This window comes from Caretta caretta, chromosome 19, assembly GCF_965140235.1.
Source record: "Caretta caretta isolate rCarCar2 chromosome 19, rCarCar1.hap1, whole genome shotgun sequence".
Taxonomy (NCBI): domain Eukaryota; kingdom Metazoa; phylum Chordata; order Testudines; family Cheloniidae; genus Caretta; species Caretta caretta.
In genome coordinates, this window is record NC_134224.1 from 11,433,955 (window position 1) to 11,453,599 (window position 19,645).

The 19,645-nt window shown below is 43.5% G+C and overlaps 1 protein-coding gene across 6 annotated transcripts in view; it reads left to right on the forward strand.

Moving 5' to 3' along the window:
* The window catches only part of PHACTR4 (phosphatase and actin regulator 4), a 102,862-nt gene that overhangs the window by 49,337 nt on the left and 33,880 nt on the right, over positions 1–19,645 (forward strand). The window contains exon 1 of one of the 6 annotated variants that reach the window (XM_048825816.2): positions 19,088–19,392. The exons of the other annotated variants lie outside the window; for them this stretch is intronic. Coding sequence (XP_048681773.1) covers positions 19,347–19,392 — 46 coding nt within the window. The 5' untranslated portion in view covers positions 19,088–19,346. Of the gene's footprint in view, positions 1–19,087; positions 19,393–19,645 lie in introns of those variants that run through there. 6 annotated transcript variants of the gene reach the window in all.

Sequence of the window (19,645 nt, forward strand, 5' to 3'; positions counted from 1 at the left end):
CGCTCCATGTGTCATGACCTTGCGTGCATTGTGTGCCAGGTTGCACGTACAGAGGATGCCATATTATAGAGCAGGTCCTGACATGTTTGTAGTTGGTTTGTATCTTCAGTCACGTTCACGACCCCATCTGTTGATGCCGTGGTCACACTTGGGGTCACAGCCCATAGTCTGGGAACCGCTGAGTTAAACACTTACCTCATTCACAAATACTCTTTTCTACCTAAGCGATTGCTGTAACTGCCACGTGGTGGTCGTGAATGGGAGAGGAAGTGGCTAACTGGACTCAAGATGTAATCTACACTATGAAAGAGTTTAAGAATCCTTGTTACTGGTCACCTAGCCATCCCCTTAATACTTACAGCGCAGAACTATTAAGTGTGACACAATATGATCTAGTTTATTTGAGCATCTTGTGCTGCCTGTTTGCTTTCCTTTCATTCTTGTAATGTAGTGTTCGTACATGACTTGGCTCTGATGTGTGTGTAATGACGTCTGTGCAGTTAGAGTAAATGCAACATCCATTCAGTGGTTGTCTCTGCAGATATGCTCAAGGCTAACTTGCTATGTGTACAGAAATGTTCTGTTGTGTACTTGAGTGCATTTTATAGCCTGGTAGCTGTGCAGTTGGACCACTAGAGGGCAGACATTACTTAGTTTGCAGTTTGTAGGCTGTAGAAATGGAATGGGTATATTTAATTGGGGGGCAAACAATGGTTTCTTGTCTGATTCTTTTCTTATGAGCTTTCCAGTTGTAATGAAAGGTTTTACTTTTACCCTTAGTGGCTTGTCAGTGAGTCAGACTCTTTGCTTTGTAAAATGAGGTGCTGCTGAATGAGGTGAAGGTTTGCCTAATATCTGCTTCCTAAATCTGTTTTTCTGATTTTGTTCCTTTTCATGAGAAGTAAAGTCACAGACAGTCTCCATTCAGAATCTGTTTACCAAAAGACTATAGCAATTCCTGCAAAACCAGGGATTTAGTATAGAAAAGCTGGTAACTTTGGCCCCAGTCCTGGAATTTGATCCATGCAGGCAGACCCTGACCCTACATAGCATCCACTGATTTCACTGGGATGAAGCATTGGTGCAAAGGTTTCCCTGGATCAGACTACAAGATCAGGGCCTTCACTTGTAGATCTGCCTGTTTGCATCTTCCATGAACAAGTAGTTTAGCTAAAACTGGAACATGATTTTAAAAAATAAATCCAAAACAACAAAACCTGCAGTCAAGTTGTAGCCAAATGATGGTGGCAATGGATGCTGAATTTTACTGGCTGCAAGCCAGTTTTAAATCTTGAGTCTGGCTTGAAAGCGGGTTATAATTGCTTGAGGATAGGGACGAAAGAGTACAAGAGGCATAATCCATGTTGTGCTCCACAACAAAAGCCTTCTCCCCCTGCACTTTGAAATGTGGAATTTAATAATTTCTGCGCATTCTGAATAGGAATCTTACAGAAAAAAACAAGGCTCAGTCCTTTATATTTCCACTGTGGTTACCCCCTCTGACTAGGAAACAGCCCAATGCACTGTTTGCTTTGTTTGTTTGTTTTTCCCTCTCCTCCTATGGCGTGGCTGCAATAAGGGATTAATTTACAAGGCTCGCCTTCCAGTGAGTCATCAACTGGCAAGGAGAATGGGTTTGGAAGGTTAGGGAGTGATCCCCCATTAGATGAGTTTCTGGTAAACTGCTTCACAAAGGGGCAGGTTACCTTCTATGGTGGAAGTTGGGATGTGTTTATTATTTTCTCTGACAGATCCTCTAATTTGATAAATGTTTTAATAGCAGCAATAAACATTACCTTGCGTGTTTATTTCAAGGTGTTCATATAAAAGTGAAAGAGACTTCCTCCATGCCGGCTGCCTTAGGAGTGGCTTAAAGGAAGAGTAAATACAGTCCGTGCTGTCCTTTTTTTTGGCTGCTTGTTGAACAAGACAGTGGGATCAGAACTGAGAGCTTGTCTGCTGTCCAATGCTGCATCGGTGCAGTTGCGCTGCTGTCGCACTTTAGGGAAGACGCTACTTCACCGACAGGAAAGTTCCTGCCATCTGCATAGTTAGGTACCCTCTCACCGAGGTGGATTATGTTGACAGGGCAGTCCAATGGAAACCTCAGCCAGTGCAGTGTCTGATCTTCAGACATGTCAATAACAAGGGCTCATTCCACCGTGCGTTTCTAAGAATTTGAAAGTGCAAGAAGATAAACCTTACTTTGTGGGCATTAGAAGCATGGAAATGAGTCCTGTGTGCGCTGTTCCATTTTCTTTGTGCTAGGGCAGCATGCTTCCTGGCATTCACTGTTTTTCTTTCCAGATGCATTAATTAATACACAAAACAAGGCTGGTGGAATCCTGGAAGTTACAGATGGATAAGGCCCAATTAGATCAGCTACTAATGTGGCTGCAAATGTGGGATTGTTCCTTACAGAACATTTAGTGGGTTGTCCAATTTAGCTTTTAAATTCCAAGTATGGGGTGGGTTCAGCTCCCCTTGAGAGTCTGCTTCAGGGATGTCAGGAAGCTTTTCTTGATTTTCAGGTTCTGAGAATAAATTTGAATTCCAGGGGGCTTCTTCAGATTTGCAAAGTTTGTCCTTTTAATCCTTCAGAAACTGTATAGCTATGGGAGGTTAACGGCTAACTTTGCTTGTGGCAAGCCTTTTTCCCCTTCTGGCGTGAATCCATAAAGACCCACTGAAGCCACAATTATTGACATTCAGTGAACCCCATAACTGCATTCCTCTGGAAACTGTGTAAAAATCAATTTGAAGACATAATTTTTGCCAGTTTTCTCTCTCCTTCTTCTGTCCATACCATGGTACCAAATACAAAATGAAGAAACTCACTAAAATCAAACCCATAATGGGCTCTACTTTCCACCACTTTTAATGATCTATTTAGGATGTTTTAAAATTATATGGACCTAATCCTCCATTGCCCTGCACTTGTGCAGGCCCTTACACCAGTGCAGAATGCATGATATACTCTCTGCACTTATCTAAATGGCTGCACGAGGTGCTGGGTGGAAAAATCACGGCATAGGACGTGATTGTTCTTCCCTTCTTACTGAGGGAATGCTAAAGTATGGGGGGAATTTAGACTCCCATTAGTGCTAATTAAGCAAGTGGATACTCAGTTCCTTGGTGCAAGCACACAGACACTGGACTGGGCTGAAGTACCAGTGCATTGCAGGGAGCTGGTAATATTTTGATTTGGGGAGGAAAGGAAAAATATCTCTCTGAATTTAATTAAGTTGAAAATGCTGATACTAATGAATTACCCAAGCTTCATGTTGGGTGGGGGGAATCCCCCACTGAATCAATGACATGAGGACTTTGGGAGTGAAATTCTGCAATTAGCAGGATCAAATGATGCTGAACATGAAGTTAATCCCATTATCTCTCTGAAATATTGAGCAAACTGCTTGTGCCCTCTGTAATAGGATTGTTCCACTGAGTCTGGTGTGTGCGCTGTCTCTCCATTTGTATTTTCTTATCTCTAACATCCCCACCCCTGGCCTGGAATCAAGTTTGACTAATCCTCACAGAGGCTTATTCTCCCAATGGGTTGTATAGCATAGTTCTTCACTGATTTTTGAGTTGAGAAAATGTATCTGTTGGGAATGGACATGCTGCTGTCAGGAACATGGAAGACCCAAGGAGCTATGTTATGTTCACAACATGCAAACCAAAATTAGATAAATACTCTTTCTGGAAGACTGTAATGTAACATGACTTTATTTCTTAAAATCCAGAGCCCTAACATACCAGAACCGAAAACAGACTCCCTAAGGCACAGAGGCATAATTCACCCCACCTTGCTCTATGCTGGCTCTTGCAGACTGGAAGACTGAAGACTCAGACCATAGGCTTCCTTACAGAGCCACCTAACCTGAAAGCAGCACCATTAAATTCCTTACCCTTAAAGTGAGAGCTCGAAATTTTAACACAGCTTTACAATATTCCACAAACTCAAATTGCAGTTCTACTCTAATGAACGACTAAAAATGCCCCCTTCTTATTCAGCATCCTCCCTGTGTGTTTTCACTTATTTCTTTTGGCACTAGTTACATAAATACATAGAATATCAGGGTAGGAAGGGACCTCAGGAGGTCATCTAGTCCAACCCCCTGCTCAAAAGCAGGACCCATCCCCAATTAAATCATCCCAGCCAGGGCTTTGTCAAGCCTGACCTTAAAAACTTCTAAGGAAGGAGATTCCACCACCTCCCTAGGCAACGCATTCCAGTGTTTCACCACCCTCCTAGTGAAAAAGTTTTTCCTAATATCCAACCTAAACCTCCCCCACTGCAACTTGAGACCATTACTCCTTGTCCTGTCCTCTTCTACCACTGAGAATAGTCTAGAACCATCCTCCCTGGAACTACCTCTCAGGTAGTTGAAAGCAGCTATCAAATCCCCCCTCATTCTTCTCTTCTGCAGACTAAACAATCCCAGTTCCCTCAGCCTCTCCTCATAACTCATGTGTTCCAGACACCTAATCATTTTTGTTGCCCTTCGCTGGACTCTCTCCAATTTATCCACATCCTTCTTGTAGTGTGGGGCCCAAAACTGGACACATGAGGCCTCCAGATGAGGCCTCACCAATGTCGAATAGAGGGGGACGATCACGTCCCTCGATCTGCTCGCTATGCCCCTACTTATACATCCCAAAATGCCATTGGCCTTCTTGGCAACAAGGGCACACTGCTGGCTCATATCCAGCTTCTCGTCCACTGTCACCCCTAGGTCCTTTTCTGCAGAACTGCTGCCTAGCCATTCGGTCCCTAGTCTGTAGCTGTGCATTGGGTTCTTCCGTCCTAAGTGCAGGACCCTGCACTTATCCTTATTGAACCTCATCAGATTTCTTTTGGCCCAATCCTCCAATTTGTCTACGTCCCTCTGTATCCTATCCCTGCCCTCCAGCGTATCTACCACTCCTCCCAGTTTAGTATCATCCGCAAACGTGCTGAGGGTGCAATCCACACCATCCTCCAGATCATTAATGAAGATATTGAACAAAACCGGCCCCGGGACCGACCCTTGGGACACTCCACTTGACTCCACATAACTTATAATTATTTAATGGAGTTCTAGATTCATGGCCAAGTTATGCCCTCCATTAGGACAACCCCAACTGAGTTCTGGTTCTGTTCTTAGTTACAAAGATGTAACTGTAGACGGAACTTGGTCAGCAAAATATCTTACAGGCAATGAAGAAGCAGGATCCAGAACGAACCAGACCCTAGATTGTTTTTTCTCACTTCCAAAGTCATTTTTGCTCTTCTAAACTGAGCTGGTTCTCTTGTGATGCAATAAAATGGAACCCCCTGTGCATGGCTGTTTTTTAGTGACGTTACAGTAGAATGGCACTGTCACGCTGTCTGCAGTGGCTAATGACTGTGAGGACCTCCTTCAGGGCAGACACCACAAACTGGTGGTGTGTTCTAGAATTAGATTTCACCAAGCCAGTGACAAATGTGAACTCCTGGATCACTATACCAGTCTTACCATGGAGTCACAGACTGTCCCCCCTAGACCCTCCAGACTGTCTTGCTACCCAGACAAACTAGACTTTGTGATAAAAGGTCATTTATACCAAAATCACATCACATTTATGTTGCTTCCAGTTCCAAGAGACCAGTCACTTGCCTCAGATCAATTAATACTCTAGATCTTACATCAAAGATGCTGTAGCCACTTCTATAGTAAACTAACTAAAGGTTCATTAGCTAAGAAAAGGAAATGAGTTATTGAGAGGTTAAAGTAGGTAAAATATATGTACAGGTGAGTCACCGTTTGTAATTCCAAATGATGGCAGTGATGTAGTTAGCTACCGGTTTCCCAAAAGTCTTTTCAGGGTTCCCAGATTCGATGGGGATCTCCCCTTTGCATCTGGGACACTTCCCTGTAAGAGTCCAAACAGTTCAGAGATGCAGGATCTTTTCTTGAATCCATCTTTCTAGCTTCTTCTCACAGAAAACAAGCTGACAGTGTCACAACCCACATGGGCTTTTCCTTTGAGAGGGAGTGAGGAATGCATTTTGAGTCTTTGATCTCTGATCATCACACGCAGTGACCATTTGCTTTGAAATTAGCTCTTTTCTGTTACAGTTCTTTATTTGCTTTCCACAAGTCATCTTTATTGTTTGATGGGTTATTTAGTTACAGGGGTATACAAAATATAAATGTTTGCTACTACATTATAATGCAGTATACTACATTATTATAATACAGGTAAGTGAAAACAATGCAAATAACATCCTGCTAGTTTTCATGAAGGGTAAACACCAAATACACTCTTATACACTTAACAATGACTTTGATCTATACTAATACACAGATGAATTGGCCTGGGGCTCTGGCATGAGCTGGCACCTGGTCTGCCAGGATCACAGGCACTTTACATGAGTACCCAGTAAGTGAGCAGATGTTTCGTATAGCAGCCAAAAATATCCCCAAATGCAGGAAAGTCCCTATAAAGGGCTGCTTGCTTTTAGTGCCAAGTTTTGATTTTACAATAGAGATTTTATAAACATTTCAATGAAAATGATTTTTTGTTTAAAGTACAGCTACATTGCCATAGCAAACAAATTACCTTAAGAGTAAGCCTGTTACTTTGACTGTGCCAAGGTTGTATTCCTCTATCAGTGTATCGTGGATCTCCAATACAGAAATTCCTTGGGGGGTGGCAGAGCTAGGAGCATAGTGTTGCTTTGTACAATATATATTAGCATGGAACATCTTGACCTCTTCCTGTCCCCTGTCGCCAAGCAAGTCCATTGTGGACCTATCTGAACATGGGTAACCTATCTGCAGTACAGTAGAATGTATTTCATATGAAAGTGCCATGCAAAGCTCCCCAGGAGATTAATCTCTACATGCAAATGATCTCTGTGTGAGTTGCTGCATCACACTGACATGTAACGGCAAAGTGTGAAATCTACAAAGGGTGCCTTGGGCAGAGGCAAGGGTATTCAAACACTAGTGCTCTGGCCAGTCCAGTGTCTTAGAATATGTTCAGAGCAGCAGGACTAGCATTGCAGTTTCTGTGCTTCAAAGCTTTTCTTCCATTGGCTGGCAGGATCTGTGAGCAGCCCTGAAATTGTCCTCAGTCTCATGCAAGGTCTGCTAAGTGCACTCTCTTCAGGAGTGACTCTTGATTGTGACTGTCAGGGTTCCTCCCCACTCTGAACTCTAGGGTACAGATGTGGGGACCTGCATGAAAAACCTCCTAAGCTTATCTTTACCAGCTTAGGTCAAAACTTCCCCAAGGTACAAAATATTCCACCCTTTGTCCTTGGATTGGCCGCTACCACCACCAAACAAATACTGGTTACTGGGGAAGAGCTGTTTGGAAACGTCTTTCCCCCCAAAATACTTCCCAAAACCTTGCACCCCACTTCCTGGACAAGGTTTGGTAAAAAGCCTCACCAATTTGCCTAGGTGACTACGGACCCAGACCCTTGGATCTTAAGAACAATGAACAATCCTCCCAACACTTGCACCTCCTTTTCCTGGGAAATGTTGGATAAAAAGCCTCACCAATTTGCATAGGTGACCACAGACCCAAACCCTTGGATCTGAGAACAATGAAAAAGCATTCAGTTTTCTTACAAGAAGACTTTTAATAGAAATAGAAGTAAATAGAAGTAAAGAAATCACCTCTGTAAAATCAGGATGGTAGATACCCTACAGGGTAATTAGATTCAAAACAAAGAGAATCCCTCTAGGCAAAAACTTAAGTTACAAAAAAGATACACAGACAGAAATAGTTATTCTATTCAGCACAATTCTTTTCTCAGCCATTTAAAGAAATCATAATCTAACACGTACCTAGCTAGATTACTTACTAAAAGTTCTAAGACTCCATTCCTGGTCTATCCCCGGCAGAAACCAGCATATAGACAGACACACAGACCCTTTGTTTCTCTCCCTCCTCCCAGCTTTTGAAAGTATCTTGTCTCCTCATTGGTCATTTTGGTCAGGTGCCAGCGAGGTTACCTTTAGCTTCTTAACCCTTTACAGGTGAGAGGAGCTTTCCCCTGGCCAGGAGGGATTTCAAAGGGGTTTACCCTTCCCTTTATATTTATGACAGTGACTGAAAGGATTGCACTATTCTCATGAATGCTTTTTGGCTAATATTTTGGTCTGATGCCATTGGCACCCAATATTGTGGTGGTTGGTACTAGATTCCACTGTGAGGGGGCAAGGAAAGGCTTATGTGGAATGAAGGGGAGGATACTGGACCTTACTGGGAAAACCTATATAGTGACATCTGGAGGATGGGCAACTTTGTAGCCAGCTGTTAATTTCGCAATTATATAATCAGTCAGATCTCCTTTGATCTCAGTCAGTGTTATCTCATCTCTTGACTGTTTCCTTGAATTATGTAGAATGGCCTTGACAGTGTAAACAATTGCCATTGCATTGTCTCAGAAGCTATATGAGTCAAACACAGTGCATAAACAGTTCTGGATGTGGAAGCCAGGCCTGCATCATATTTGGCATTTATTGCATTCTTCCATCTCAAAGGTGCTTGACAAACATTGATCCTCCTCACTCTGTGAGATAGGTATGCAGTAGCTCCATTTTCTCCAGGGGGTAACCTTAGGCTAAGTGACTTGTCAAAGGATATAGAAGATTTGGTGTCAGATGGTGTTGGACTCAGCAGCTCCTGACTTCCACTGCTGTGTGCGGGCCACTGAACACTGCCTCTGTCAATTTAAAATACATGGGGAAGTTCTGAACCCAAGCCAGGAAATTATTGCAATAGTAGTATTCGTTATCCTTGACAGTTGTCGCCATTTATCAGAATTCAGCCCACTCTGAAACCCATTGACATAGCACTGTCTACATGCGGGGTTAGGCTGGGATAGCTGTGTTGCTCAGGGGGGTGGATTTTTCAGCGATGTAGTTATACTGATATAGGACAGTAGTGTAGACCTGGCCTAAGGCTCCCACTGTTCCTGCCAGCAGTAGGAAATTGTAAGAGAAGTCTATTGTGGACAGAGGCACCCAACTTACATATGCTTTTCACTCTTTTAGGTCTGTTTGGAAATTCCAACCCAAGGGGATATAGAAAGTGGGGATATCAGAAGATGTGAGATTAAGCAGCACTTTAATCAAGTTAGTGAGGCATTTGGCGGCATGCTTATCCCTCACTGCTACTAGGCGGGAGTGACTTGGTGGCTGTGCAGCAGTGTTCTCAGTGAGGGTCCCTCATGCTCTTACTAATCACTCTGACGTTTGCATGTGTGGTGCTCTGGACACTCACCATCCAAGTTAGTCCTTAATAGTTTTATAAACTGTATTAATTTGAGTGGCTAGATCATCTCCTCAAGTGTTATCTAGTTCCTCAGGTAAATATAGAGTGGGACCTGTATTAACTTGAACCACACGAAGTTGATAAACTGGAATGGTTCCTTTTGGAGCCGTGTCTCTATTAGTCAAATATTTATTCATGAATTTTCTGAAGGCATATTTGTGCAATAGACAGGGAGATCAAACCTGTAATTATGTGCTAGCTTCATGCTGATGGAGATTCCTAGTAAAACAGAAATCACTTACAGAAGGAAGCTTTTAAACATTGTGTTTGTGTGTGGATCTAAAATACTATGCAGTAGTTGCAAAATTTCAATGTTTAGAGGCATTTTGAGTTACCTAGGTGAAAAAGTATCTTCCTCCCTGAATTTCTGACTCTTACAAGTGATGGAGTTTAGCCAAGTCTATTTGCAGTTCCTTTTAAGAGTGAAACAGTGGTGGGGAATGTTGGTTTCTCTTCCAAATGTGTGTGCCCCAAATGATCAGAAGCAGACACTGTTTGTGCCTAACTTGTCTTGCATTTTAACAAGGGGTTCCTAGTCTAGTCAATTAAAATTGAACAGATGCCCTGTGGAAGTTGGTTGTACCCCAAAAGGTTAAACTAAAGCACTTTTATCCATTTCCCTAGTCAGAGCCAAGTATGTGAAGGATGGTAAGATTCCCTTGCATTGTCTGGTTCTATTTCTCCATATTTTATTAACTTGCAAAGAGTGTAATTTCAGTATATCAAATTCTGGGCAACTTTATAAATGAGGGATAGTGGAGCTTCCTTCTCTGAGGTATACATATAACAAAGGCACTTAATGTTAGAGTAAATGCTGTAATGTTTCATGGAGTGACCCTTTCTAGGGCGCGGCAACAAAAGGGGAACTTAGTTGCTGAGACTTTGTGGGAACTTTAAAAAGGAAATAAAATTTTAGAGTGTGTAGAAAGCTCTTCCCACCACTCTTCTCTCTGTTACCATAGGCAGTGTGGGGATGCATTCAACTCAAGCTGGTAGTTTGCCACCTTGATGTGCCAGACTAAAGTTAGTTTGGATGGTGTCTTAAGTACTTCAGAATGATGTGCAAGAGCAGGCTTGTTAGCTGTTGGGCCACAAGCTGTATTTATGCTGACTAACTTCTAGGGTTAAAGCTACATCTTTACTATGTTTAGAAGTTTACAAAGGATTGTAGCCATAAACATTACTAGTAATAATTAGCTTTTATAACTTCTGCATATCTAGTGCCTGGCCACACTAGTCCCTTTACTATCCAAAAGGTTGCAAGGAAGGTCATGCAGCTTTGCTAAAGGAGTCCTTTTTTAGTTTTGCTATTTTTTCAGCATTTGACTCTTAAGCTCTCAGGTCAGGACTCACATACTTTGTGCTCAGTGAAGTGCCTACCATAAATTGGTGATCCAACCCTATCTGGTTACCATGTTCACAGTATTTTGCAGCAATTATTCCTGTATTTTGCCAGCTGAGTGTTGGTATATGAATATATTTTGGTCTTAAAAGGAAAGAGAATGTATTTTAGATACATGCTACAACTGTTTCTCATACTATTCCCCTTCATCCAGTGGTTTGCATTAGGAGGAACTAGATGACCTCCTGGTTTCATAGAATCATAGAATCTCAGGGTTGGAAGGGACCTCAGGAGGTCATCTGGTCCAACCCTCCCTGCTCAAAGCAGGACCAATCCCCAATTTTTGCCCTTGATTTTTGCCCCCTAAATGGCCCCCTCAAGGATTGAACTCAGAACCCTGGGTTTAGCAGGCCCATGCTCAAACCACTGAGCTATCCCTTGCCCAACCTTTCACTCTGCATATCCTGCTTCTGACCACTCTTGCTCTTTGAGAGAGGAGATGGTGGTTTTAAATGAGTAAAATGGGGGGGGGGGGTTAAAGTTGTGTGTAATGGAAAACTTAAAGGTAACATGTTTCCATATTCCAGTTTGTTGTGCCCTCCAGTAATGCAACTTGAATGTGACAGGTGGGCCCCCTATACCTGATTGCTTGCATATCAGTAGAACATGCTGTCAATTCACTGCTTGTTTGGTGCTTTGTTGGAATTTATCCTGCTGCTGTACTTTTGTCAGCTTTTGACCAGTATTTACTTTAATACTATTTCAGAATACTCTGAGGAGCAGTTGGAATCTGCCTACGAGAGTCCATAGCCTAGAGACAGTATAGTCATGAATACCTGAAATTATCATGACTTAGCCAAGATGTGCCTGGATCTCAAATTTTGTTTATAAGTTCCAGAATGCAAAGGAGTGCTCTACTGTCAATCAAAAATATTTAGCGTACATTTTAACTATGATGGATGGAGAAGAATGGAAGAAGACGTGAAAATCACTCCATAAAATCTGCTCTTATTTTGAATTGCATTTCTGAGCTTTAGCCTCATTAAGTAGAATCAGGCTTATGGCCATAGAACCACCAACTTGACACCCAGGCATCTATGCACAGAAGTGTCTTGTAAGCATTTTAGCTGGGATTGTGACAGAGGTTTGCAAGCATCCTGGGTGCTCTAGCCACCTGATCAGTATAATTCTCAGATGCATGGCCTACCTAGCACTGGTATCCAGTATGTGTTAAGTAGGGAGCAGCAGCACTGTGGCTATCCTCAACTTGTTGGATCACAACTCCTCCTCCCTTTCACTTTGAGATCAGGAAGAAGCTGGAGTTATTGAGTAATCACTGGATACAAGGCCAGCAAACTGCTTGAGGAAATAGGAGTTTCCCAACTGGAAACTTAATAGGAAGTTCACAAGGAAAGCGGGTGACTAGTAATTGGCTTACTGCACTGACCTAGTGTGCCTCCAGCACAGAAAAGTATGATCAAAGTATCCAAAATCTAAACGGGATGCCAGTTGACTTGTGAATAAGCTTTCTTATGATCTGGGTGAAGAGGAGGAGATCACATGCTGCATTAACTGTTGTGACCTTTTAGATTTACTACCCACCTTTCCAACCACTTACTCACTTTACATTGGTTGGTCAGTCATAGCGAATACCTTTTCCAAATATTTGTGCAAAGTGTAATGGGAAATCAAGTCAAATGGCTTTCATAGCACATTTGAGGAACTTTTACAGATACTCAGCACTCTGTGAATCTTTTAGTTAATTCATTTCTTTGGATTCTCCTAGCTATATACAAAATCCTGAAGACTGTCTAGCATGCAGTGAAAACTTTGTCCTTCAATTGAAATGAACAATGATTGGGGGAGCGTGCACGTGTGTGTGAGAGAGAATTAAACACAGAGAAACTTTGTTAAAATATGTTCAGTGTGTTATCATTTCCCCCTCTCTTTCCCCTAAAAGGATGTTTATAAATCCAGTACGGTTGCCTTATCTTTTTAAAAATTAGTACATTTACCTTGGGGTAAGAGTCCTGTTTTTTACCTAATCTCCCTGTCAGGTATGCTGTCACTGTGTTGCTGACAGGCTCTGAAGGAAAACACCCAGTATCGTTCATTTGTTTTGAATGGACTACTCAAGCTTGTGTGGAGTGAGTAATGCAATCCTCCCTTCTTTAACTCTGCTATGGAGCAGAAATGTCGGAGTCACTGTTCTGTTTCACATTACAGTCAGAAACTAGAGTGTGAACGTCTGTGTCCGCATAGAGTAGCTAGTGCTTGTGATCATGATGGGTTTCAGGCTGTAAAAGTAACTCTGTGACCTGTCTCAAAGTAGAGGTACATAACAACCAAGTTCTCAAGTCAAGGTGGTTTCCTGTATATAGCGCCAAATAGAAGGCTTTCTGTGGAGGATGTCCCTCGTACCTCTCTACAGTCCACACCTAGCCACAGTTTGCAGCTCTTTGCTGTGTAATCAATATACTCATATGTCTGGGAGCAGATATCAACACTTCCGCTCTGGGAAGCATTACTGTGAGCAGTATTGCCATCCTCCTTGATTATGATTTATAAGAGCTACTGTATGCACAATGTTTGTACTGTTTTAACTAGATTGGCTTAGAAGCGATATAGAAAAAGTTGTGCCAATAGAGGTACCTTTATATCGTTATAACTGCAGCTACACTAGGGAATTGCACAAATGTAGCTAGATCTCTCTTCTTCCCCCCCATCCCCGCCCCCAATGTTATATAGTTGACTTTTGCTGGAAGTTTCATTACTCAGTTTTGTTTATAAAAGGGCTTGACGGTTGAATGTTGCTGCACCATAGCTACTTTTGCTGTTCTGTCACGGAGACTTTATTGGACTAAATTCAGCCCTGCAACTCCCACTCAGTCACCAGGAGTAATTATAACTTAGGCCATGTCTAAATTACAAACTTTTTGCTGATGGAAGTGACATCAGTGTGAAGCAGTCGCAGTTAGCCTGTCGCTCATATGCTTGCGTACTTGGCTCCTTTTGTTGATGGTGCGTATACTCACCAGGAGTGCTTGTTGATGCACAGTGTAGTTATCCCGGTGTGCAACCCAACACTGTCCATCACACTATCTTTTGGGGAGTTTTGGCAATACATGGTGGGGCAGAAATGAGTCTCTCGGGCCGACTGGGAGCAAGGGGTCAGCTTGCCAGCATGCCACGGTCTCCATCCCATAATGTCATCTATATCCCATAATTTTTGTTTTTTAAAATCCCACTAACCCATTCAGCCCTCCTAGCTGTCCTCCATCTCTTACAGAAGCATGGAGCCTGCACAGGTCTCTGCTATTGTCATAAGTGTTGCAAGCACAAGATGTACAAAGGTAGATTTTGTGGAGGGCAGATTGCTGTGGGACATAGCGAGAACAAATTAAAGATTGTTTTGTGGCGTTCGTGGAGCAGCTGCAAATGGTGGAGTGCCGTATCTGGGCCTGAGAGATTAGCATTGACTAGTGGGATTAGCATTGACTAGTGGGATTGCATCATAATGCAGGCTTGGGATACTGAGCAGTGGCTGCAGAACTTTCAGATGCACAAGCCCACGTTCCTGGGTCTCTGTGTTGAGCTTGCTCCATCTCTCCAGCGCAGGAATGCTGGAATGCGAGCTGTGCTGGTGGTAGAGAAGCGAGGGGTGATCACGCTATGGAAACGTGCAATGCCGGATTGCTACCAGTCAGTGGGAAATCATTTTGGAGTTGGAAAATTCACTGTGGGAAATTAATGGAACAGAATTTAACAAGGGAAAAGAACATTCATGTCCGTTTCAGATACACATGCAGCAACCGTGGCTTTCACAGGTCAGGGTATGTGAAGCTGTGATTGTCCTTAATGTCCCTCAGTGTGGAGTGGTTGGGGTAGGGACGTGGTCCTATGCCTCATGGAATGTTAAGGCAGGGGTGTGGGGAGGTGCTGTAATGGAGTTCTCCATGGCTTGCAAAGGGAGGTGAGCCTGTGACTGTTGAACCAGTAGGTCCATAAGAGTCTGCAGCATCTGTGTTTGCTGCTGGAGAAACCCCATTATGTCCTGCACCTTTCTTCTGTCTGCTGTGTCCTCCTTCATGCAGTCTGCAATATCACCCTCTAGGCCCTCTGTTCATGGTCTGATGCAGCACTGGCTTGCATGATCTCGCTGAACATTTCCTCCTGTGTCCTCTTCTTTCTCCTCCTTATCTGGTTCAGGCAATTCCACGAGTGTGGAGGGAGAACTCCTCAAAAGTGCCATGGCAGCAGCTATAGATAAAACACAGAGGTACCATTGTCAATATAGTCACAACAGAAAGCAAAAGCTAAGATTCAGAACTCCCTTCCCTTGCTCCCCTAAAGATTGATACAAGATCTGCTTATTGACACTTCTGCTTTGGAGTGCTTGTGTACGGCTCTACTCACAGCTCCAGCCATGGTGTGTATGGCTCACCATGGGCAAGGGAAATGAGGAGAGAATTGCTCGATTGCATGAAACTGAGCATAGGGCAATGGCAGTACAGTACATCACTGTAATGGAAAATACATGAACACACTTACTCAAGGCTCCTTCCCCTGCCTCAGGCTTGCTTGTGCTTGACTTCCAGGACTGACGGTTCTGTGGTGGAGTCTCAAACGGGTCCTGGCTTGTGGCATATCTGGACACCTCTTCCCCCACCCTCCCCGGTCACATGTCCCCCTTCTTCCCCCACTTGTCCTCACTGTTCATGCTGGGGGCCTGTGACTTGGGCTCCTCAGAAGTATCCACGGTGGTGTGCAGGGTGGTGGTGGGGTTTCCACCAAGTATGGCTCAGCACTGGACTGACTCTTGGCTTCCCTGGCCTTCTGATACACCTGCCACACTTCCCTTGCTTTCACGCAGCACTGTTGCTGAATCGGGTTGTCCGCCTTCTCTTGCATCCCCCATGTAATCTGCTCATAGAGGTCTACGTTTCTACGGCTGGTACAGAGCTGCATGTGCATGGCCTCTTCTCTCCACAGGCCCAGGAGATCTCATATGTCTTGTCTATTCCAAGCCTGAGCACATCCGGAGCGTGTAGCTGGCTTGGGCAGCTGCACACAATAATAGAGAGAGCATCTAGATGTGCTCGCCGAGCTGGGCAATCAGGGGAAAAAGCATTTCAAAAATTCATGGATCTTTAAAGGGGCTTCCAGTCTCCATGACCCCAGGCAGTGGAGTTCACAGGTGTGACCAGAGTGGTCAGTGTCAGGCATTGTGGACAGCTGCTGGAGGACTGTTAGGGTCAACATAAGTAAAGTGGCATCAACACTCGCACTGCATGAACCTCAATACATCAACCATGGGTCAGTGCCACTTGGGGAGGTGGTGTAATGGGGTGCTTACGTAGGTGGGAGACACAATTAAGTGTAGGCACATGCACAATTAGGTCAATGCAAGGTGGCCTACATTGGTCTAACTTTGTGTTGTAGATCAAGCCTGAAGCTATTCCCTGAATATGGCCTGTCCTTTGTGTTCGGTGTACAGGCTTTTCTTATTTTACTTCAAATGGGAAGGGAGCCGTGGTTCTTTAACCCTAGCCCGCAGCTTGCTAATGTAAGACTAGATCAGTGTTGGAAAAAATGCAACAGGAATCAATCGCTGCGGGGATATTCCTCCCAGACCTTTCTCCAAGCCAGACAACTTTCATCTGCTGATTCAGAGAGAATATGCAGCCCTGTTACCTCTGGACTTTGTCTCCTTCACATAGCTGTGTATTTAAAAGGCTTTCTGCCTGTTTCAAAGTAAACAGCTCTTTCGTGAAGTGGAGCATTTTTGTAATTCAGAGGACTTTAATTGCTTATAATATGGATTCAAAGTTCTGTAAAGAAACAGTACTTCTGATCCTGTCTGACTCAGCAGCGAGAATAATCATGATACATTTAATTGGAGTATGAAGATGCATTGTGGGGGGTGAAGATAAGAACAGTGCTTTCAAGATTGTAAAGCAGTTCTGTGTGGGGGGACATTAGACGTTTGTCTGCAAATCCATTACTCCATTTGATCTTGTTGCTGCCTTGAAACTGTCCATGGAAACAAGATCCATTTGTTTAGAAGGGACAGTTTAATGCAAAGCACGTTACATCTACAGGCAGAGCAGAGGGTGAGAACTTTGCTTTGTGCATGTTTTACAGCTGTGCTTAAAGGCGGAGGAGTGAATCTGCAGGTCACATGATTTCACAGGTAACTTGTCAGAATAGGCACCAGAGATGCTACCCACATGCATTAATATGCATTAATATAACTAACTTGGTGAGTTTTTATTCTAAAGCATGTCCCAAGATATATATATATGCCAGCCAGTCATTGTACAGTACACTGGCTCAATATACCCTCAAGGGTAGCAGAGCAAACACCTGCTGCTCTTATCTAATGCACTAATTTCATAGAATCATAGAATATCAGGGTTGGAAGGGACCCCAGAAGGTCATCTAGTCCAACCCCCTGCTCGAAGCAGGACCAATTCCCAGTTAAATCATCCCAGCCAGGGCTTTGTCAAGCCTGACCTTAAAAACCTCTAAGGAAGGAGATTCTACCACCTCCCTAGGTAACGCATTCCAGTGTTTCACCACCCTCTTAGTGAAAAAGTTTTTCCTAATATCCAATCTAAACCTCCCCCACTGCAACTTGAGACCATTACTCCTCGTTCTGTCATCTGCTACCATTGAGAACAGTCTAGAGCCATCCTCTTTGGAACCCCCTTTCAGGTAGTTGAAAGCAGCTATCAAATCCCCCCTCATTCTTCTCTTCTGCAGGCTAAACAATCCCAGCTCCCTCAGCCTCTCCTCATAACTCATGTGTTCCAGACCCCTAATCATTTTTGTTGCCCTTCGCTGGACTCTCTCCAATTTATCCACATCCTTCTTGAAGTGTGGGGCCCAAAACTGGACACAGTACTCCAGATGAGGCCTCACCAATGTCGAATAGAGGGGAACGATCACGTCCCTCGATCTGCTCGCTATGCCCCTACTTATACATCCCAAAATGCCATTGGCCTTCTTGGCAACAAGGGCACACTTCTGACTCAATTTGATCTGTAATATCCATTACATACCTAGCTACTGGTTTGAGGGACTGAGACCTCATTTGGAAAATGGCTACGTCCTTTGGCCACCCGAATTGGCTGCCCGTGACCAGTTAGTGTATTGGGAATTGTGATAATTTTGTCAAGCAGAGCACTATGGAGGGTGACTTCTGTTCCGTGAAATAAAAGAGCTGTGATGCCGTGGGCTGTCCATAGTGGACTTTAGTGGTGGTTAGAGCAAGACTAGAGAGCTGGGTTTGGAGCAGATTGCTACACTGCAAGACGATGCTGCAGCAGATTTTATGTTAGAGACACTGTCTGATTAAGTGTTTAAAATGCTCCCTTACCTATGTTACAGATGTCATTTTGGATTATTAAAACAGAATTTTTTATAGCATTCTCTACTGCTTGGCTTCAGGATTTTGCTCCCTTTGACCGCAGAGCATTGCAGGTCGTTTTAATTTTTTGCTTTCCACTCACTATTGTGATGCTGCAATGTGGGAATTTTTGTGGGTTTTACAAAAATTGTTTCCATTTCTATTAATCATAGCTTTTTCTGCAAAGAAAATCTAAATGTGGAGATTCTTCTAACTCTCCTATTATGGGTGATAGCTGATTCCTTTCAAGGGGCCCTGTCACATCAGGCAGGCCCCACATTTAGGTTTTGGTTTAAAAAACAAAACAAAAAACCCAATTATATTTATTACAATATACATGTATTTAAGCTCCAAATGAAAGATTGTTTTCTTGCAATGCAAATATCCCCTTGCAGTGTTTGCAACATCATCACAGCATCATTCTAGTGCATGAGAACCAGAATAGAGAGTCATTTTGTTTTTCCGCCCAAACAGAAGTTACAAAAAGTAACCGAACAGCATAAGTAATGAAAAGAAAACTCAGCTTTTTACAATTAATTAGTTCTGGATGTTTGTTACACAAATGTATAGGTTTTTTTTTAAAAAAATATGGTCTTAACCTTCTGATGCTCCTTTAATTTTATCACATCCCAGGCTTTTGTACAAATATCAGTTCTGTCTGTATTGTTTTAGCAAAAGGGACTGACTTGATGGAGCCAAACAGCTTATTTTGGTTCATTTTTTTAGGCCCAGGTATACTGTAGTATCTAGTTGATTTTGACTGGGAAGTGAAATAGCTGAAAATACAGTTTGCAGTTTACAGATTCTCAGGTAAAATCTCCCTCTCCTCCTTCCTGTTTCTCAGCCTCTTGGTGTGTTCCTGCTAAACTTGATGCAAGGAGCAAAGGGTGTTGATTGTTTGGACTATGCAGCTAAGCGGCTAGAGTGTGGTTGGTAGTCTCCTCCCCTGCCTGAGCTTCAGCCCTGACTAGTGTGCACTCTGGAATGACAGGCATTCCTGCTTGAAGGGAGCTGGCATGGACGCTTATTTATGAGAATCACAAGTGCCGGGGCCTGGGATACAGGAAGAACAGGAGCTGCGGTGGCTTGGCTGACACCCGGGCCATTTCCTGAGTTCTGGCAGTCTCCCGGTCGCAAGGCCCTGGATTTTCCCCCACCCTCCAGTGTGGATTTCTCCCTTTCAAAAAAGGCTAACAGACTCTCCCAGGGTAGTGGTGTGTGGTCCCCCCGACCCCTGTGCCGCCTTCAGAGAGCTGCTTTGAAAAGAATCTAAGCATGGGGCAGACACTGTTCTCGAGACCAGTACATCCAGCTGCTTTCGGTAAGTAATGGAGGGCAGGAGAAGTCTAACAATCTCTGGCTGGGGCCGAGGCAGGGATTGCAGGTGAAGCTGGGAAGTACATAGAAATGGAATGCTAGGATTGTGTAACTTGCATAGATCACATTAGACTTGGGGAAATGTCTGACTCTGAGAAGAGTAACTAGAGGGGAATTACTTTGTGTCTCTCCTTTCTCTCTTTGCTGTGTTTAAACTTATTTACTATGCAACTTATTTACTATCCTTGCTGATACCT